Source organism: Phyllopteryx taeniolatus, chromosome 16, assembly GCF_024500385.1.
Source record: "Phyllopteryx taeniolatus isolate TA_2022b chromosome 16, UOR_Ptae_1.2, whole genome shotgun sequence".
In the NCBI taxonomy this organism is placed as follows: domain Eukaryota; kingdom Metazoa; phylum Chordata; class Actinopteri; order Syngnathiformes; family Syngnathidae; genus Phyllopteryx; species Phyllopteryx taeniolatus.
In genome coordinates this window covers 7211865-7234619 of record NC_084517.1, presented here as the reverse complement: position 1 = coordinate 7234619, position 22755 = coordinate 7211865, and the positions used below count along the sequence as shown (strand labels likewise).

The following is a 22755-nucleotide window of genomic DNA, read 5'->3' as shown; positions in this document are numbered from 1 at the left end:
CTAATCTTCATTCCTCTCCTTTCCAGTGCATGCCTCAATCTTTCTAACTGTTCCTCCACCTGCTCCCTGCTTTCACTGCAGATCACGTCATCTGCAAACATCTTGGTCCACGAAGATTCCAGTTTAACGTCATCTGTCAGCCTATCCATCACCACTGCAAACAGTAAGGGGCTCAGGGCTGATCCCTGATGCAGTCCCACCTCCAACTTAAACTCCTCTGTCACACCTACAGCACACCTCACCACTGTTCTGCTGACCTCATACAAGTCCTGTATTATTCTAACATACTTTTCTGCCACTCCAGACTTCCGCATGCAGTACCACAGTTCCTCTCTGGGTACTCTGTCATAGGCTTTCTCTAGATCACCAACGACATAATGTAGCTCCTTCTGACCTTCTCTGTCCTTTTCTATCCATATCCTCAAGGCAAATAATGCATCTGTGGTACTCTTTCTGGGCATGAAACCATACTGTTGGTTTCGCAAATACTCACTTCTCTCCTGAGTCTATCCTCCACTACTCTTTCCCATAACTTCATTGTGTGGCTCATCAACTTTATTCCTCGATAGTTCGCACAGCTCTGCACATCACCATTGTTCTTAAAAATGGGCACCAGCACACTTTTCCTCCATTCCTCAGGCATTTTCTCAACTGTTAGAATTCTGTTGAACAAGCTGGTCAAAAACTCCACAGCCACCTCTCGTAGATGCTTCCATACCTCCACAGGAATGTCATCAGGACCAACTCTACCTTTGCCCTACGTCACATTTCAACCTTTTCCTTTCCCCTCTCCTCGGTCCTCTCAGTGTCACACTTCTTCTTAGCTAACCTCTTTCCTTGTATGATTTCCTGTACCGTGAGCTTCCACCACCAAGTCTCCTTCTCTCCTTTCCTGCCAGAAGATACACAAAGAACTCTCCTGCCTGTCTCTCTGATCACCTTGGCTGTAGTGGTCCCGTCTTCTGGAAGCTCCTCCTGTCCACCGAGAGCCTGTCTAACCTCTTCCAGAAAAGCCACACAACACTCTTCCTTTCTCAGCTTCCACCACATGGTTCTCTGCTCTTCCTTTCTCTTCTTAATCTTCCTCCCCACCACCAGTCATCTTATACACCACCGTCCTATGCTGTCTAGCCACACTCTCCCCTACCACTACCTTACAGTCGGTAACCTCCTTCAGATTACATTGTCTGATCCTTGGATCTGTGCTTGTATGTTTTGTGTGCATATACTTAACCTGCTTCCCTTGATGTTTCGAAGGCGAGCATCCAAATCATTGAGCAGATTCACTTTCTTGCAGCACTGAGAACAGTTGATATCCAGCAGTTCACTGGTATACAGTTGCCGCATTTTGTGAGTTGTGTGTCCTGCACTGTGGTTACAGAGATTAAAAAAAAATTAAAAAAAAAAGTATCCACACTGTGAAAACATCATTGGTCAATCAAAGAAAGTACTTAGTGTACAAATAGATGTTCACTATGTCAAGGTACCACTGTTTAATAATAATTACTCACATTCATATTGTGGTTCTTGAAGGTTTTTGGCAAATAACTGATTAATAACTGACACCATTTGTTGAGCCCTCTACTCTAAATGTCTTCATTTTAAACACCAACCTCGATGGAAGGGAGGATCCTAAATTTGAGAAGCATTTTGCTTTGGAGTAATTTTCATGGCTTGGGCTGCTTGGAGAGTAATCCACATCCTTCCCTTCACCATAGTCTTCAAATTTATCCTCCCTGGCGATGAGAGTTGCACAAGTTAGACAACTAAGTTTGTTTTGCTAGCACTGCAAAGCATGATGTAAACAAAGAAGTCATTAATGATTGGCAAGGAACATCACTACTGAGAGATTTCTCAATCAAGTACAAGTGAAAAAGACAGCAAATAAATGTTTATATTCCCTCATTCAGTATTTCTGTTCCTTTCAAATGTTATACTGTAACTGACCGGTTTTGCCAAATAGTGTCCCGGAAGTCAGAAACGTTGACATTTTCAGTACAGCTTTCCATCTCACACGGCTCATATTCCTTATCACGCACGCTGTTTTCTGGATAAGGATGCATGCACAAAGTAACAGGAAGGTCCAGCTTTGCCTCTCTATTGTACAAAAAGAAAGACACATCAATATTAGAGTAAAAACAAATTAATGCACATCTACCTACCTACCGTCTTGAGAAGTGTGAAAATACAATGTACTGCATGCAACAGCGAGCAGGAGCAGTATATATAGACAATTATATATATATTACATAGACTTACAATGCATCCATGCAGACCAGGGGCATCATTACGTCTATTGTAGGGGGGCTTCAGCCCTCTTAAAATATTATTAAGCCCCCCCAAATGATGTGGTTGTTAAAAAAAATAATAATAATGGTTGTTTAAAAAAATTATTATTATTTCCTTAACCCCCCAAAAATATTGAATAAACGGGGGTAAACCACCAATAACCTTTGCGGAATTGGTTCCCCCCAAAAACAACAACGGAAAAAGAAATTGGGGAAAATAATTGAGAGAATAATTTTTTTTTTTTTGTAAAATATTTGTGGATTGGAGAATCCGCAGGTGCCAAACCAAAAGTATGCGGGGATACACTCAAATTAACAACCTACTTACAACCACAATTCCAATGAAGTTGGGACGTTGTGTTAAACATAAATAAAAACAGAATACAATTATTTGCAAATCATGTTCAACAGATATTTTATTGAATACACTACAAAGAGAATATATTTAATGTTCAAACTGATAAAAATTATTGTTTTTAGCAAATAATCATGAACTTGGAATTTTATGGCTGCAATACGTTCCAAACAAGCTGGGACAGGTGGCAACAAAGACTGAGAAAGTTTAGAAATGCTCATCAAACACGTGTTTGGAACATCCTGCAGGTGAACAGGCTAATTGGGAACAGGTGGGTGCCATGATTGGGTATAAAAGGAGCTTCCCTGAATTGCTCAGTCATTCACAAGCAAATATGGGGCGAGGTTCACCTCTTTGTGAACAAGTGCGTGAGAAAATAGTCCAACAGTTTAAGGACAATGTTCCTCAACGTACAATTGCAAGGAATTGAGGGATTTCATCATCTACGGTCCATAATATCATCAAAAGGTTCAGAGAATCTGGAGAAATCACTGCATGTAAGCGGCAAGGCCGAAAACCGACATTGAATGCCCGTGAACTTCGATCCCTCAGGCGGCACTGCATCAAAAACCGACATCGATGTGTAAAGGATATCGCCGCATGGGCTCAGGAACACTTCAGAAAACCAATGTCAGTAAATACAGTTTGGCGCTACATCCGTAAGTGCAACTTGAAACTCTACTATGCAAAGCAAAAGCCATTTATAAACAACACCCATAAACGCCGCCAGCTTCTCTGGGCCCGAGCTCATCTAAGATGAACCGATGCAAAGTGGAAAAGTGTTCTGTGGTCCGACGAGTCCACATTTCAAATTGTTTTTGGAAATTGTGGACGGCGTGTCCTCCGGGCCAAAGAGGAAAAGAACCACCCGGACTGTTATGGACGCAAAGTTCAAAAGCCAGCATCTGTGATGGTATGGGGCTGTGTTAGTGCCAATGGTATGGGTAACTTACACATCTGTGAGGGCACCATTAATGCTGAAAGGTACATACAGGTTTTGGAGCAACATATGCTGCCATCCAAGCAACGTCTTTTTCATGGCCGCCCCTGCTTATTTCAGCAAGACAATGCCAAACAATATTCTGCACGTGTTACAACAGCGTGGCTTCGTAGTAAAGGAGTGCGGGTACTAGACTGGCCTGGCTGCAGTCCAGACCTGTCTCCCATTGAAAACGTGTGGCGCATTATGAAGCGTAAAAGACGACAACGGAGACCCCGGACTGTTGAACAGCTGAAGCTGTACATCAAGTAAAAATGGGAAAGAATTCCACCTACAAAGCTTCAACAATGAGTGTCCTCAGTTCCCAAACGTTTATTGAATGTTGTTAAAAGAAAAAGTGATGTAACACAGTGGTAAACATGACCCTGTCCCAGCTTTTTTGGAACGTGTTGCAGCCATAAAACTCTTAAGTTAATGATTATTTGCTAAAAACGATAATTTTTATCAGTTTGAACATCTTGTCTTTGTAGTGTATTCAATTAATCATAGGTTGAACATGATTTGCAAATCATTGTATTCTGTTTTTATTTGTTTAACACAACATCCCAACTTCATTGGAATTGGGGGTTGTAATTAATGCAGGAGTTTCTGTTTAAATGAGCAATGAACCTGGTCTTAATAACCGCATTCTATTAGCAACTAAATTGTTATTCCCCAAATACACCATGTTTTTTAAAACATTTTTACTTTACCTCTAAATAACCATTTATCCATTTGAGGTGTTCTCTAATTTAGCCATCTAAATAAATCCAATATTCTTACAGACCTGCGGATGGATCCCATCACCTCTATAACATAATAAAACTTTAAATATTTACATTAAACTTACTGAATAATTTAAACTTTAAATCATAGGACTGCTCACAAGCAGTAGGCCTATCGCTACAAATGCAGCTAGTACTCGAATGCAAAACATGAAGGTGAAAAATACAATATTGTTCATGTTTATGAGCGCGGACGACAACTGTAGAAATTGTTGGGCTCCAATCAAAAATAATGTTTGTCATCAGCCGTGGGTGTCTTTTACATGTTGTCTGATTGAGATGCAAGCCGTGAAAAGCGCCTGATCATCATTTGAAAGACAGCGTTTCAGAAATGATCTGTCGATAACGTTGGCTGTGTACCGCCATTCAGGAACCATTTTGAATCCTTCACCGCGCGCGCACCGAGCATCTTACCTCGTCTCCTTGGCCGAATTGAATATCATGCATGTCCAACGCGCTTCGGAAGCCTTCTGCAGCTTTCGCAGACGCAGCAATGAGCTGCCGGTCGCCAACGAAATGTCCTTCCGTGCGTGCGTTTCTTCATCAAATCGACTGCACAAATAGCAACTCCATCCGACTCCGCCAATCGCGTCGAAGCAAATGATACCGCTGAAATGCTACGGGAAAAGCTGATGGGATTGTACGGTTAATAGAACGACGACGCGTCAAATACAGCACACCTGCAAGTGGATGGAATCCCCTGGGCGCCACATGAATGCATTTGTTCTGGCTCACTGAAAGTTGCAGCGTATCTGCGTGTTGCGCATTGGATAATTTCGTCTTTTAATTTTAACTCAACATAATGGATGGATGGATGGATTTTAGTATATTATAGGAATAGTAGCCAATCGTCATTTCAGATAGACCCATTTAACATTTTACAAGCAATATTAGTTCTTTTCATATCATTAATACATTTCTCAATAGCCCCACTCATGACCCTGATCATTTCTGCCAATTGCATGGCAGCGATTCTGTGCATTTTAGTAAATTGGCGTGGACAAGATGCTCATTATTCTCCAAATATGTGCATATCAAATTAAAAAGATACAACCACTTACCAGTGAGATGGATCTTTATTTTTTTGCTCTTCTTTAAATCATACCTCACCTGTATCGGTGTAACTCAGGAAATGACTTTTTTTTTTTTAACTAGTAGTTCAAAGGTCACTTTTTTTTTTACGTGTACAAACCAAAGCATTCATGGCGACAAGCTATAGAATGCCGTTGTGCTGATTTACCCCCAAATATTTTGTGCACATTTGTTATTTCAGAAGTGTGTATCAAACTGGTAGCCCTACTAAGTACAGTAGCTCTCCGTTTCAAAAAGTTTGGTGACCCTGATTTAAATGTTTAATTTTGGGAGAAAAAAAAGGTTAATCGTGGATGTTCCACAAAACAAATTTTATTCAAAATACCACCCTTCTAGCTTAAAAAACAAAACAAAAACAGCAAGAAAGAAACATTTAGTAAGTCACAATTCCAGGAAAAAGTCCAGGAAGGAAATATGGAATCGTTCAATTCTGAGGAAAAAAAATGGAAACGAAAAACAAACCCCCCCCCCCCCAAAAAAAAAAACACAAAAAAACAAAAACACTACACACTGCACTACTAGTACTTCCTTGCACCACCTCCTGCTTTTATAACAGCTTGCAGCCTCCGAGGCAAGGACTTCATCAGTCAGTCACCAAGCGTATTCTTCATCAGTCTGGCTCAAACTTCCTCTGATTGCTGTCACCAGCTCAGCTTTGCAGGTTGGGAGCCTTGTCATTGTCATTTCTTTCATTTCCACTACACCATTTCAATTGGATTGAGATCTGGACTATTTGCAGGCTTTGACATTGTCTTTCGTGAAGGAAGTTTTTTTTTGCTCTCTGCATTATCATCTTGAAACCCAATGGCATTGCCAAACATCCTTTTGATCAATGGAATCAGAAGTGTCCAAATTCTCGATGTAAACGTGTGCATTCATGAAAGATGTAATGACCGCCCTCTCCCCTGTGCCTTTATCTGACATGCAGCCCCATTCCATCAGTGACTGTGGCTATTTGCATGGTTTCTTCAGGCAGCCATCTTCATAAATGTCATTGGAACAGCACCAAACAAAGGTTCCAGCATCATCACCTTACCCAATGCAGAGTCATCACGGAATCCCTTTCATCCAGTCATCCACATTTGATGATTGCTTTTCTATTGCCCACTGTTGTAGCCTCGTTTATTTCTGTGTATGTGTCATGGATGGCTTTCGTTTGGCTTTTCTCAATGTAAATCCCATTCCCTTACCGTTCGGTGACAGACGTTGGCTCCAGTTTACGCCCATTTGTACCTCATTTGTTTTGTTGTGCATGTTCTATTTTCAAGAGATATTGCTTCCAGTTTCTATCTTGACGCTTTGAAGTCTTCCTTGGTCAACCAGGACGCTTCACTTTTACAACCTCCCGGATTTTAGACACTGCTCACAGGGAAAAAACAACCTATTTCGCAACATTCTGTAATGTTTTTACCTTCTTGAAGATGTTCTATCCTTCGTTCGGACATCTCGTGTTGTCAATCCACTTGGTGCATCAGCTCTCCAAGGTGTGATCGCTCTTATTTAACTGCTGACTAATTTGCAAATTCAATCTGATGTCGATGTTAGGTGATGACTACAATGTTTTCTTGCCTCTCCACCAGTGTTTTTTTTTTGTGGCACACCCGTTATTTTCATTTTTCTCCAAAATTAAAAATGTATATGATCATCCTCCAGGAGCGGTGATTCCCTAATATGTGTCAATATCACTATGAAGTGCCTTTGGTGTCATTTTAGGAATCACAAAGTCTTCATGAAAATATACTATATGAGTAATGACAAGCCAATTCTTAAAATTTGATTCTTGCTCCAATTCAGTGTTCACTGTGAGCAGGAATCTTGAATAAACTCAAACTAAATTATGATATATTCTTATATTCCGGATATGCTATCCAAAGTACCACAATAATAGATAATGATCACTTGTGTTGTAGCAAAGACCAGATAAGGCAAAAAATGACTGCAGTGTTTTAATCTCACCAAAAACTCTAACGTCCGAGATCTGGACACCATCATAGGGAAGTGAAAGGCAATATATGGAGTCTGATCCACATTTTGAAGAACATGTAGAAAACGTATTAAAAATGGATTTGTTAGTGTCCCATAAAGATCAGGTGCTTACATAAAAAGAGGGACAAAACATTTTCGCATAATTACAGTGAAACCTAATGTGTCTGGTCAAATAGAGTGAGGATACAATTGTGCACTGACTTAAATAATAAGCCTTGGTTCCAGTAGAGAGTCCCACTGCTCTGTTACCTGTGGGCATACCGTAAACACATGACTTCAAATGTTACACACGAAAAAGAAGATACATCCTATTGCAATTATGTTAAGTAGACCTAGAAATACAGTACATTGTCAACCCTTGGTTGCACATTGGGATTCTTTTCTTTTTCTCAGCTACAAAAACCAAAATATTTGTGATATTGAGAAATTGTATCGGGCTGTTCCAAACCCTATCAAATAAAATTCACAGAATAAATACTACAGGACTTGACTTACTTTGATTTTTCCAATTTGTTATTGTTGCTTTCATAAGATCAAGTTAAAAGAAAAACGTGGGACATTTTGTCCAACACGTTACAAATTACTATTTTTTAGAAATGTCTTTATACGGTATACAGTTTATGTTTAGGATTACCTTGGATCCTCTGGACACAGCATACTCCACAATCTCGGATCCGTCTGAGTTCTGATACACCAGGTCAAACTTGCCAGGCTCAAAAGGGGCTGGTAAAGGAACATAAGATGTCTAAACATTTTACCTGAAAGTTTCAGTTCAAATTATTTTGTCTCATGTTTTGTTTATATAAAATAAATACAGCGGGTATGGAAAGTATTCGGACCCCCTTCAATCACCTGTCCAATACAGTCGCAACAGTGAAGCATGGCGGTGGGAGCATCATGCTGTGGGCGTGTTTTTCAGCTGCAGGGACAGGACGACCGGTGGCAATCGAAGGAAAGATGAATGCTGCCAAGTACTGGAATGAATATCCTGGACGAAAACCTTCTCCAGAGTGCTCAGGACCTCAGACTGGGCCGAAGGTTCACCTTCCAACAAGACAATCTCTGGGAAGAGCTAAAAATGGCTGTCCACCAACGTTCACGATCCAACCTGACAGAACTGGAGAGCATCTGCCAGGAGAAATGGCAGATGATCCCCAAATCCAGGTGTGAAAAACTCTCAAGGCTGTATTAGCTCAAAAGGGGGCTTCAAATACTGAACAAAGGGTGTGAATACTTGTGGTTGTGTGAAATTTCAGTTTTGCTTTTTTTTTTTATAAATCTGCAAAAATTGCAACAATTCCGTTTTTTTCTGTCAATATGAGGTGATGTGTGTATGTGTTTTAGCAAATGGGGGTCTGAATACGTTCCGTACCCACTGCGTGTGCGGTTAGGGTTAACCCTAACCCCCCCCCCACACACACACACACACACACACACTTTCCAAAACATTTGAATATAATGTAAAAGTTTATTTCCATATTCCATTCAAAAACTTAAACTTTCATAGATTATAGATTCAGGGCCCACAATTTAAACCTATTTCAAGTATTTACTTTTTTACAAAATTTGGCCTTCCAGCTTATAAAACCCACAAAATCAGGAATTCAAAAAATCTGAATACTGTGAAGAAACCATCCCCAATTTTGCAGGCCATAAACGTTTTAAACTGAGTGTCACACACTCATCATCTACTAAACTCAAAGCACCTGCACAGGTTTCCACAGGGGTCATTAAATTGCTTCAGTTTGGTTCAATATGGGGAAGACTGCAGACTTGACAAGTGGCCAGAAGACCATCTTTGATACCCTCCATAGGATGGGTAAGCCACAAAGGTTCATAGCCAAGGAGGCTGGCTGTTCACAGTATGCTGTGTCAAAGCATATCAACGGAAAGTTTAGCGGAAGGACCAAATGTGGCAGGAGAAGATGCACCAGCAAAAGAGATGACCGTGGGCTTCAGCGGATTATCAGAGTGGAATGAGGCGGGAGTCACAGCTTCAAAAACCACCACATACAGACGCATCCGGGAGATGGGCCACAACTGTCGGGTTCCTCGGGTCAAGCCGCTTCTGAGCCTGAGCCAACGTAGGAAGCGTCTCAACTTGGCCAAGGAGAAGAAGGATTGGACTTTTGGGCCAGTGGTCCATGGTCCTCTTTTCCGATGAAAGTAAATTGCGCCTTTCATTCAGGAATCAAGGTCCAAGGGTTTGGAGGAAGACTGGTGAAGAAAAGAACCCAAGCTGCTTGAGCTCCAGTGTGAAATATCGACAGTCAGTCATATTTTGGGGTGCAATGTCCAGTGCAGGTGTTGGCAAACTCTGCTTTCTTTAAATCCAAGGTCACCGCAACAGTCTACCAGAATGTTTTAGAGGACTTCATGATTCCTTCTGCTGAGGATCTGTACGGAGATGCAGATTTCATCTTCCAGCGGGACCTGGCACCTCCCCACCGCCAGAAGCACCAAAACCTGGTTTGATGCCCATGCCATCACAGTGCTTGACTGGCCAGCCAACTCGCCGGATGTAAACCCCATTGAGAATCTATGGGATATTATCAAGAGGAAAATGAGGGGTGCCAGACCCAAAAACAAAGAAGAACTGACAGCAAACATCAAGAAAATCTGGGCTTCCACAACTCCCAGGCAAGGCCACAGGCTGACTGCCTCAATGCCACAGCGCATCAAATCTTACTTCTATTAGTTTTATACAACCTTCACATGTTTTATTGTTTTATTGTTCTGGCCATGTTGTGACTACTAGCTGGTTTTCGGCCATGTTGTGCATACTCGCTGTTCCCAGCCATTTTGTGACTACTAGCTGTTTTTTGAGAAGTTGAGTACAGCTGGACAAAGATCATTGTTTTCTTTCCTTTTCTTCTTCGAGTCCATCACTTCTCTATAACGATGACAACGACGACTTAAATGATGACCATGATTCCTATTCCTCAGTCTAATTTTGTTGCATGACTGACTCGGGGTCTTGTTCATGAGTGAGGGAAGAATGGAACGGGAGATCGACAGGCGGATCGATGCAGCGTCTGCAGTGATGCGGACTTTGTATCGGTCCGTTGTGGTAAAGAAGGAGCTAAGCCGAAAGGCGAAGCTCTCAATTTACCGTTCGATCTACGTTCCTACCCTCACCTATGTTCACGAGCTGTGGGTCGTGACCCAAAGAACGAGATCCCGGATACAAGCGGCCGAAATGAGTTTCCTCCGCAGGGTGTCCGGGCTCTCCCTTAGAGACAGTGCGAGAAGCTCAGTCATCCGAGAGGAGCTCAGAGTAGAGTCGCTGCTCCTCCACATCGAGAGGAGCCAGATGAGGTGGCTGGGGCATCTGATTCGGATGCCTCCCTGGTGAGGTGTGGCGGGCATGTCCCACTGGGAGGAGACCCCAGGGGGCCGCGTCCTTCGGCTGGCCTGGGAACGCCTCGGGACCCCCCCCCCCCCCCCCGGAAGAGCTGGATGAAGTAGTGGCTGGGGAGAGGGAAGTCTGGGCGTCCCCGCTAAAGCTCCTGCCCCCGTGACCCGACCTCGGATAAGCGGTAGAAAATGGATGGATGGATTTTTTTTGGGGTGGGGGGGGGACAAAGAAAATAAACCCCAGCCTGCTCTGAATGTGACCAATCAGTACAAGTGTCGTCGTCTCTCTATTTGTCAGGCAGTCAGACAGATTTATTATATAAGCCAAGACAGGCGGAAAATGACATGATGCTGTTGATTTCGTGTGTGCGGTGAAGTGAGCCTTACCTTGTGAAGCAGAAAGCAATTCCAGCTCAATCTGTTTCGTGATTGGGTCAAAGCTCATAATCATACCCTCCTAAAAGCAACAGCAACATTGTTGGTCAGTCCTCGCTTTGACTGAATTATAAACATTTCACGAGGATGTCCTCAAATAACACGTTAGTTAAGATTCTTTACTCTAATTTATACAAAAATTGCATACCTTGTATTCCGACACCTCTGGTGTATAATTCTCAGTAAGTTCCAGCAACTGTGAACATCAATGAAGATAATTAATGATGGAACTTGAAGAAATGGTATCTACCTATTGTTCATATCTACAACAAGATTTACAGAGCTCTATTCAATCCCTGCTATGTAAACCATGGATAAATCTAAGACGACTTTCTGAAGAAAACAGAACGTTGAATACTATGTGCTAAAAGAACGATTGTAAAAACAAACATCGCTCATGCCTCTGAGATGACAGTTTACAATCATGTGTAAAGATTAAGATGACATCTCACTGCCTAAAATAAATAGAAATAAATTGGCTATTACGTACAAATATATAGTTTACATTATGAAGTGAAATAGTCCTGTTTAATTTAAGTTGAGAGCTGACTGCATGCTCTACATGCGATACAATGACGAGGAACACAGAAGTCGATGGCATTTTTGGCTCACTGCATGTGGATCATTTCAGTTTGGCTTCAATGTCATACAGTATTGGCTTTCTTCTCAAATTTTTTCATAGTTTCCCCACTTTAAGATCATCAAGCAAATGTAAATAGACAAAAATAGTGAACTTAAAGTGGTGATTTCATTTATTAAGGAAAATAAATATTCAAAGTTACCTAGCCCTGTGTGTAAAAAGTAATTACCCTTCTTGTGAAATCATGAATTAATTGTGGCTAAACACAATGTTTGCTAGCTTTTCACTCATCACACCCAAATCTTATTACCTCCAGACCCGTTCAATCAAGAAATGACGTAAACACAGTCCGTCCCGACAAAATCAAGTCGGACAAAAGATCTAAAAAAGCTGCAAGCTAATGACACGATCCAAAGAAATTCCAGAAGCGTCTCCTGACTGCACCGCTGTCTCGCTGCTAATTTTGACGAGTCACAGCAGTGTTGAGCATGCGGTCATGATTACGCGCATACTTTCATCCTTATTATTAAACATGGATTCGGTTCCGATTATAAAGGCCTCCTGTCAAATGTTTTTAACTAGCTTTGATCAAAACATATGATTCACTTTGTTGATAAAAATGTCGATGTTGTGCGGTGCACTGCGGATTGTTACCGGTGCTTGTAACATGACACGGGCACTGACAAAGACAGCTGGTGTCAAAACAACGCACAGGTCTAAATGGCTGTATTATCGTTTCCTAACGCCGACTTCTGTAGAGCCATTGTGTTCAGAACTGTGTGTTAACGTTTGGAAATCATAGTATTGTTCAGTAAAGGATTGGTATTTGGAATACATGTTGAAACTCTGGAATGCCATGGTGTGTGTGTGTGTGTGTGTGTGTGTGTGTGGAACTGGAAATGTGTTTGACTGGCACAAAGCCCAGTCAAAGTTATGTACATGCTGTTCTTCATAAACAATTTTGTGTGTACTCCCAACTAACAAAGCCATATGCCGCTGAAGTTGAAAATGGCAAGTGATGACACATGTCAACGTTCAAGCTTCAAGTTGATGGTCTAACTGTGAAGGGTATCATACCAAGTAAGGAAACTGATATTGAAAATTTCACTAGTCCTATTAAGTTCTAATATGCACTGAATTCATTCACTTATACCCGTTAGTATTCAGGTCCTTCGTTTTCCATGTAGGATTTTTAGTCGACGTTACACACATCTATCATTTATATAAGTACATTTTTTACTCGATACTTTGCGGTGCATTAACAAGTTCGACATAAATTGGTTTGTGAACCTACTCAAACCCTAGTATTTGTGTGAAAAATTCCAAAAGTTTTCATACAATAAACAGCTTTCCATGTTCATATGTAGAGTCAGTGGTGTTACAAGCGACCACTGGTCAAATAATGGTCATATTAAGTAAACTATTTATGTTTTTATCCCATGAATCCCTAAATCTAACTGGTAGACTTCAAAGAAATTTTACCAACATATTTTCAAGATTCAAGTTCTTAAATTTTTCTTAACGTCACAAATTGTGTACCACCTCAGTGGAATGACCTATATATATGTATGTATGTTTATATATATGTATGTATGTTTATATATGTATATATATATATATATATATATATATATATGTATGTGTATATATGTATGTATGTGTATATATATATATATATATATATATATATATGTGTGTGTGTGTGTGCAGTGTTATCCTCACTTTCGATATCAAAAGGGTTTCGTGGCTCTGTTTTTATTGTTTTTTTCTTCCTCTGTGGGAGGCGTTCCAAATGCCTCTAAGTATTTAAGGTCGCCGACCTCTGACCTACACCCACAAAGAACAATATAGTTTTCATGAGTCCACAAAAAGGACTCCTTCACTTTAGAACTGCCTCTATGTTCTTTGGCAAATAGTGACCTGTTCTGCATGTCTTTTTTGGAACAATTGGGCTTTGCAGGGGCTTCCTGCCAAAAGCGTAGATTCACATAGGTGGAACGGCCATTGTGGAATGTAGTCCAATTGTCCTTGGCTGGAAGACCAGTTCACAGGTGCAAGAAGTTTCCTGAAGTACTGGAATTATAGTCATTTGTTTTTTAATCATATATATATATATAAATGTGTGTGTGTGTGTGTGTGTGTGTGTTATTTGGTTTAAAAATGCTATTATAAATTAAAAGCAGTTCCTCCAGGAGAGAGCGTGATGGAAATTTGCCAGTTGTACATAAAACAGGGTTACCACACAAAAAATAAATAAAAATCACATAAATTTAGCTCATGAAAAAAAAAAAAAAAAAAAAAAAAGTTTACCTTAAATGCAATCTTCTGTCCCACTTGTGGAGGGGCAGCTAGAAGGGGCATAGCACCGTAATCTTGTGGAGCATTTTTAACACCGTTCTACACACATGCATGAAAACAACAGAAGATTATAGTTTTCATCATGGACAGATAAGTTTTGATATTACATTCACATACTGTACTTGATATTACCCAGAGAGATTGAACACTTTGACAGTTTCAAAAATGTGTTATCTGTAAAGTTCCTCTGGGAAAATCAGGAGAAACACCTCCACATCTATTTGAGGAAGTCTACATGGTGGCTTGCGTGAAAAGCTTTCACAGCATGATCTAGTGGAACAGCTACCCTTAAGTATAAAGAGATTATTTCGGAAAATGTTACATGTGAACACTGAAAAGTGCGGCTAATTAATTGGAAGACCATCAATTTGTGGTTAAATCGGATCGAATCAGGACATGCAGTATCCGCATTGGATAGCCCAAAATGACTGAGGACAGAAAGACAGTTCATCAAGGAAAAAAAGCTGGTGAAACTGAAGTCAATGAGACGGTTGAGTGTCGGCCATCTATGAAACTCACCGGACCTCCTCCAATAACGTCAGATGACTACACAAATTTGGCTTTGGATCTGTATTATATTGGATATTAGCTCGATGCAACCTATCCCAGGGAACAGTCACTCCAAACAGGATCATATCGCAAAGCTTCACTTTTCAAAGAGGATCCAGACAAGAATGCCCACACTCATTCTTACTACAGTGCCATGCATGCATATTTGCCCCCTTTTCGATAACATTTCTTTTTCTCTCACTTAAATATTCAAAACTCAAAAACGTTTTTAAATACTACTATTTAAATTTAAATAGCAAACAAAGATACACTAAGTAAACACAAAATGTAGTTTTAAAATGATGGCAGTATTTTAAGTGTGGAAAAAAATATCCTCACCAACCTGGCCCTTTGTGAAGAAGTCATTTTCCTCTTTGTTAAATTAGGAATTAACTTTGGCTAATCCCATTTTTTAGAAAGATAAATTCAATGTCATTGAGCGCACACAAGCCTGATTATCTCCAGAAGTGTTCAATCAAGAAAAGTCATCCATCCATTCTCAATACCGCTCATCCTGTTCAGGGTTGCAGGGCGCTGGAGCCTATCCCAACTGACTTCCGTAAAAAGGAAGTCGGTCAGTCACAGGGCACATACAGACACGGACAACCATTTGCACCGTCACTGAGAGGGAAATGAACCCATGCTGGCTGTACCAAAGTCAAGAAAATGTACCACGACACCATCACTGACAACTTAAAAACCCTGTAAAGTCAAAATAAATGTCTTGTAAATTTGACACGTCATAAGTGCTGTCAACTACACTACCACATTTGAATGACAAAAAAAATTGCCAAGAATGTAAAATGAGGCTTAAAAATCATAAAAATAAATCAATCAAGCAATTGTCTCGGCTCTCAAACACTGTGGGCATGTCGGCTGTGCGAAAGTCAGGCCCGACTCAACTGTTAACTGTCAATCAAATACCAGTACTGAAGATAGTAAATGTAAACGGGCTTTCACTTGTAGAGCGTTTTTCTATTGCACCTTCAAGGTACTCAAACCGCTTTAACACCGTCTCCTAATTCCCCTACTGATGACGCAACATCAGGATTCAGGAATCAGTATCTTGCTTAAGGACACTTAACACTGAGATCTGAGTGTGGAAAAGGGACTCCAGTGAACGACAGTGAGAGGCATTATCCACAAATGGCGAAAACATAGAAGTGGTGAATCTTCCCAGGAGTGGCCGGCTGACAGAAATGACCCCAAGAGCATAGCGACAACTCATCCAAGAGGTCACAAAAGACCCCAAAACATCATCCATAAAACTGCAGGCCACACTTGCATCAGTTAAGGTTAGTGTTCATGACCCCACCGTTACAAAATGACTAGGCAAAAATGGCGTTCTTGGTAAAGTTCCGAGACAACAACCACTGCTGAGCAAAAATAACATTAAGGCTTGTCATAATTGGCCGGAAGACATCTTGTTGATATTTAAGTGTGACAAACATGCAAAGAGGCGGCACGGTGGGCGCCTGGGGACAGCGTCAGCCTCACAGTTCTGAGGACCGGGGTTCAATCCCCGGCCCCGCCTGTGTGGAGCTTGCATGTTCTCCCCGTCCGTGCCTGCGTGGCTTTTCTCCGGGCACTCCGCTTTCCTCCCACATCCCAAAAACATGCATGCATTGGAGACTCTAAATTGCCCGTAGGTGTGACTGTGAGTGCGAATGGTTGTTTGTGCCCTGCGATTGGCTGGCAACCAGTTCGGGGTGTACCCCGCCTCCTGCCCGATGATGGCTGGGATGGGCTCCGGCACGCCCGCGACCCTCGTGAGGAGAAGCGGCTCAGAAAATGGATGGATGGATGGATGGATGGATGGATGAAACGTGCAAAGAGGAAAACAAATCAGGAAGGGGGCAAACACTTTCACACCAATGTATATCCCGATGCCAGTTTTTGACAATTATCCGAATATTCCATAAATTAAGTCAAAATTGATGATACTTCCAATAACCCCAAACTTGTGGAATTGCAGTTATTGTAGCAGTCTGTTGTTCCATGTTAAGAATAATAAAATGTATACATTAGCATTTTAAAATGTACGTTTTGTACATTAGTAATTAATTTTACACATAACAAAATATATTATTTTGGTATTAAATTCAGCAACAACAAAGGAAATTTTAGGAGCCACTTGGCAGCAGGGAAAAAAAAAAAGAGAACTGAACCTTAAAGGGAAGATGAGAAGGACCAGCTCAAATATATGTCTGTCACGAACAAAATATAGGCTTTATTTTGCTATACAGTAAATGACCTGTCATGAAACAGAATTACATTGAATTAGTCAACTGTTTGTCATTTTTTCGCTCCCAAATCTGACGCCCTGAACGACGACGTTGCCCCTTCCAGCTACGTCATTACGTCAGCAGATGACAGGAAATTGCTTTGTTTACTTGCTCATGCAGTAGCATTTCAGCAAAGAGAGTCGTTGTTGTTAAGATCTCCAAACGTTGTGTGGCGGCAGGATGTTCCAACATGACTGGAGAGAGCGTTACCCTGTTTCAATTCCCAAAGGATCCCCCAATTTAAGCGGGAATGGACAAGACAAGTCCAGAGAACGCCGGACAACTGGGAGCCTACAGCTTACTCAGTGTTGTGCAGTGCACATTTTCACTCAGGACTGCTTCGAAACGGTACTTGCACTCCAAAAATCCCTTGGCTTTAGCGTACAGCACAAGAGAAAGCTTAAAAAAAAAAAAAAAAAAAAAAGATGCAGTACCAACAGTTTTCAAGCGACAGCAGGAATGTGAAGCTCGTACCAGCGAAGCTACGGGAACTTCGAAGACCGCAGACGCTAGCTGTGCACGTGTGTGTGTGTGTGTGTGTGTGTGTGTGTATTCATAGCATCATTCGGTGTTTTGGAACTGGTTGGAATCTTCGCCGTCGGACTCGTCGCTGATTCCGACAACTTCAACTGCACGTTGACCATTGTCGTTCGTCTTGTATGTCTCAAAGCGGTCAACAGACCGCTGATTTCGTCGCTGAAGTCACTGGCACAGTCTTTCTCGGGTTCGTCGATGCTTGTTTACAAGCGACGGCCACCACTCCCTCGAGCGAAAGCATTCAACCCCTGACGTCACCACATGGCCGCTGCATTTTGAGGTGGCTTTTTGAATGCCCAGATGGCGATTTACTTATCATCATCAGACTTGATGATCCCGTGTGAATTTGATTTTTTAGGAAGCCATCTCATCTTCACTTTAAGAACCGACTCGCTTAAAAGAGCCGTAATCCCCATCACTACCATCCAAAGAGCCTATATGCATCCTTAAAGTCAGCGAAAAAAGTATTTCTTCATGGACCACACCTCCAAAATGTTTTGAGAAAGTAGATGCTAACTTTGAGTTGTGCTGATAACAAACATACATTATGAACATGAAAACCAAAAAGTCATAACCTTCGCCACTGAACTAGGAAACACATGGAAATAATACATCCTACAGTAATTACTCACACTGAGACTTTCTTGTTGCGTGCGCTGCAGGTTAACCAGATCTGCCTTGTCCCCATTGTTTATGTCACAAGACTCCTGAGACATTTTGATTTGGTCAAGGGGGAATACTGACACACTTGAATGATTTTTCTGTGCACAGTTTGATTGTTTAGAACACGACTTGTGATTCAATCGTAATCTAATGTCGGGTAAATCATTATTTTTAGGCTTGGGATCCACAGTGGTGTCCTCATCCGAGGAGCCTGTATCTGAGGAGGAGGAACAAATCTTGGCAGGACTGCTGCTTGGTACTTTTGAGGGATGAGGCACTTTGGCAGGGATAGAAGAGTCTGTTTTGGTTCCTGTTTTGTTGGGGACTTCATCCTGCACACTACAGTAATCTGAAGAAGGGGTCTTCTGCGATTTTGTTTGGTGTATATCCTTAATCTTGGAGCTTGGGTGGTCTTTGTGATTTTGGAGGGGAAGAAATTCTGGTTGGTCGGTAGCTGTCAGACTATTTCCCTCTACCTTCTGCTTTTTCTTCTTTGATAGTTTATTTTTTCGATTGTCCGTGTCCACACCAGGTGTCTTTTTGGTATCGCCTTGCAGAATCTCCTTTTTCTTCCTCTTTGTTTCCATTGGTTCCACACATGTTACATTTTCGCCGCTATTTTTTTCCTTGTTGCGTCTCTGTCTCTTTTTGCAGTTTTCACTTGGTTTATTTAGATGGTGGCTGAGCCCATTAAGGTGGGACACACAGTCCACCTTCACTCTAAAAATGTCAACAAAGCATGTACAAATCAATACATTTCAACGTGAAAATATTTTAATGTTGATCATTAACATCAATAAATACTCCTAAAAAGTTACACCTGATCAAAGAAATACTAGGGATGTCCCGATACCGATATTGCAGTCTTGAGTTTGGCCGATACCGATTTAGGTCTGATCCTAGATCAACATCAATATCATTTTGATTATAGTCACAATTGCAGTTACAGATATCTATACCTTTTCTTGCCGAGTTAAAACTTGATTAAAGATATATGAAAAGGGCCATGTAGCTATCTTGAACTGAGGTGAATTAAAGATATATTGAACTGGAAATATGACTCGTCAGAATCGAATTGTAGATAGTTAGCCATATCTACAATGCAATTCGCAAATATCTCTTATTCTACAAGCGGGTATCTGCAAGTGAGTTGTAGTTATCCGTCGTGAGAAACCCCATCCACTTGAATAGAAATTGTAAAGCAATTTGTCCTCGGCGAAATGACGATAGGAAGAATGTAGTTACGGATATCGCAAATCTGATTTTAGACGAGACACAACTTAATTACAGATATCTGCAAGACATATCCAGTCTAGATGTTAAGAAAGCAATATTGCGCCGTGCGTTCTAAAGTCATTCCGACTGCTTCCACAAAGCAGCAAATACATTAGTGGGAGTACACAATTCAATATGAATATTTAATAATAATAATCAACGACTCACCTGAGGCAGTCGTTATCCCGTACAACATAAATGCTTTCCGTGTGGAGTAGATAGCAATCCTCTATGAAGAGGCTGATAATGCTCCGACGGCTGAACTCAAATTTATCTCTGATGGTGCTCTCCAGGTCGGACACCATGCGACATGTGTTTAAATCCACAAGCAGCCAGCACATGCGACAATCCACGACTGCCGGTGGCGGATAGTCAAAGTGCAAACGTACGCGGATGTGGTTGCTACAACGCGTAGCCATGTCGCTAATGGTTATGTTTGGGTTACTACAGAGTATCGACCATGGCTAAATGTCATGTACTTCTCTTAATTGCAACCTTCCGACTGTAGAGCATAGAGCATTGACTACGATATCTATGGTTCCTAGCTCCTGTATCATAGATATGAATAAGGTAGATAGATTACGCCTCTTTTAAGATGCGTCGCCGTAGCTAGTGGGGGCAAAGTGTCAGCACAGTCCGTGTGTGGACGGCAAGAAAACCGAAATAACAAGGATGCCTGCACAGTAAGCTGCATTCGGTGGCACACAACGTCGTACAATTACAACAAAGGAGCTGTGAATAACCTTTCACGGCTAAAAATATTTTTGGGAGTCTTTGATTCAGTGTTCTATTTTAAAGTAAAGGTTGTTGTTGTTTTTTTTTTTTAAAAAAGAAAATCTAATGAAAATCGGTTAAGAATTAGCAAATTCTGACTTATTTTCAATGTGAATGCATTGCCTTTGGGTGGCATGTTGGAACACTGGTTAGCACATCTGCCTCACAGTTCTGAGGAACTGGGTTCAAATCCGGCCTCGCCTATGTGGAGTTTGCATGTTCTCCCTGTGCCTGCGTGGGTTTTCTCCAGGTACTCCGGTTTACTCCCACATCCCAAAAACATGCATGGTAGATTAATTGAAGACTCTAAATTGCCCGTGGGTGTGAATGTGAGTGCGAATGCATGTTTGTTTCTATGTGCCCTGCATTTGGCTGGCGACTAGTTCAGGGTGTACCCCGCCTCTCGCCCGAAGATAGCTGGGATAGGCTCCACCATCCCCGCGACCCTATTGTGAATAAGCAGTGCAGAAATGAATGAACGAATGATTGCGTTCCCATGCCCCCGCCACTGTGGCGGCCATGTAGGCACGCACTTAGCCTACATTATAGTTTTCTTTTCATAGCCACTCTTGGAGGGCATGAACCACAGAAGAAGACGAAGAGAAGGAGACGAAGACGAAGCAGAAGAAGAAGACGAAGACGAAGAAAAAAGAAGAAGAAATTTGTTTTCCATTTTGCGTTTTGATCTTTTGTGGTGTTTACTCACATTGTGTACTTCAGTAGTCGCACTTTTTGAAAAGGACTGGTAAGAGTACTGAGACGCACTAATTCCTGTACCTAAGTAAAAGGTATGGTAGCCGTGGGCCCAATGGTTAAGATCATCGCCTGCCACCGTGGGGGACCTAGGTTCAAGACCCTGACTGGACCATCCGCCAACATCCCCCGGACTCACGGCTGCGGTGTCGATACCCCAAAATGCTCCCCGGGCGCTTCGGCTGCTCCAGTGTGTTCCACTAACATGTGTATGTGTTCACTGTGATGGGTAAAATGCAGTGAACAAATTTCATGTGCATGCATGCATGCATGTCCATGACAATAAAAGATGAAGTAAAAGTCAGAAGTCAGCTGACTGAGTTGTCACGTGATTTCATATGACTAGCAGCTGTACGAGGAACCGATCAAAAGAAGTTAACCACAAATGGGTCTGTTTTGCTTTTATGTGCCGTTTTTGCCAGCAAAGGTACGCTCTCTGTTTACTCATCAGAATCAGAATCATCTTTATTTTCCAAGTATGTCCAAACAACACACAAGGAATTTGTCTCCGGTAGTTGGAGCCGCTCTAGTACGACAACAGACAGACAGTCAATTGACAGAAAAAAACACAAGTCACTGAGCAATAAAGGGTTGCTAGTTATCTGCCGGTACATTTATTTTTTAACAATTGTACAAAGATGCAGAGTCCTCTAGCACTTCGAGCAGTTCGAATGACTAATATTGCAATAGTCCGGTGCAATGACCATTGTGCAAAGGGTGCCGAGACGAACACATTTTTCTATCGTATTTTACATTTTCAGACATCTTGAACCGATAACCCAAACACAGTAGACACCATATTGATAAGGATGGTGGAAAATGATGACAGTCAGATTTAAACTAGACGACTGGCAAGATTTCAGTCCTTATGAAGTATTCAATAACTTGTGTTTGTACATGGCAATAGTACGTACGTGTCCGCTTTACTTGGGGGATGACGTCAGAAGCTTCGCTGCCCGTGTACCACGTGACCGCTTCAGGAAGTGGTTCAGAATTTGGCGCGATGTGTGCAGCATTGACTCCGTCAAGCAGCTCCGTGAAAATGTGGCTTGATGCCATTCTCCAAAGTTGGCAAACACACCACACAAGCTGCCATACTGGTACATCTCAATAAATTATAATAGTGTCAAAAGCTTAATTTAGTTAAGTAGTTCAGTTCAAAAAGTGAAACTCAGACACACTGAAATAATTCATGTTTTTTTTAATACATGTATAATTTTGATGATTATAACTTACAGCAAATGACAACTCCAAATTCACCATCTCTAGAAACTGGAATAGAACGTAAACTATTATGATACAATGGAATTTATTTTTAATGGAGAATTTAGGCAGGATTTTGTCCTCTGAAAAGTATTTAATGAATCCTTATGGATGAGTAGCGGCACAGTGGTCGGCTGTATTCTTAACCACCTGGCAACAACTGATCTGTGGTATGATTCCAAATATAAATGCAATTTGTAATAAGGTGATGGAAATCTTACAATCTGGAGACTACGAACTTCACCAAATTGTGAGTCTACTGCCTGGAGAAGCTTTGCCAGGCATCCACTGCAGGCACTTTCAGTTGCTTTTTGTTTGTGTGTTAAACCATTAAGTCATCTTCAACCTTTGTAAAGACTTTGTGCCAATGATCGTACATTTGTATGCAAACGGTTGTATTAACAGTGATTGATAAGCCACTCAATAACAGTGGAGGCAGTG

At 41.4% G+C, this 22755-nt stretch overlaps 2 protein-coding genes across 3 annotated transcripts in view; both read right to left on the bottom strand.

Annotated features, from left to right (window-relative positions):
* Nucleotides 1–5541, bottom strand: part of rab11fip4a (RAB11 family interacting protein 4 (class II) a) — a 31099-nt gene extending 25558 nt beyond the window's left edge. Inside the window, exons 1-4 of one of the 2 annotated variants that reach the window (XM_061748863.1) lie at nt 5469–5541; nt 1948–2097; nt 1614–1736; nt 1235–1369 (exon numbers count right to left, since the gene is read on the bottom strand). In XM_061748863.1, coding sequence (XP_061604847.1) covers nt 1235–1369; nt 1614–1736; nt 1948–2063 — 374 coding nt within the window. In that variant the 5' untranslated portion in view covers nt 2064–2097; nt 5469–5541. Of the gene's footprint in view, nt 1–1234; nt 1370–1613; nt 1737–1947; nt 2098–4821; nt 5332–5468 lie in introns of those variants that run through there. The other variant, XM_061748862.1, reaches the window with a different exon arrangement.
* Nucleotides 5542–5789: 248 nt separating this feature from the next.
* coil (coilin p80) lies at nt 5790–20180 on the bottom strand. The gene is made up of 7 exons (XM_061748864.1): nt 19693–20180; nt 18219–18969; nt 14168–14254; nt 11426–11473; nt 11230–11299; nt 8120–8208; nt 5790–7734 (listed from the first exon to the last, which is right to left on the bottom strand). The coding sequence occupies exons 1-7, from the start codon at nt 19941–19943 to the stop codon at nt 7687–7689; spliced, it is 1344 nt and encodes a 447-aa protein (XP_061604848.1). The 5' UTR covers nt 19944–20180; the 3' UTR covers nt 5790–7686.
* Between the last annotated feature and the right edge of the window lie 2575 nt (nt 20181–22755).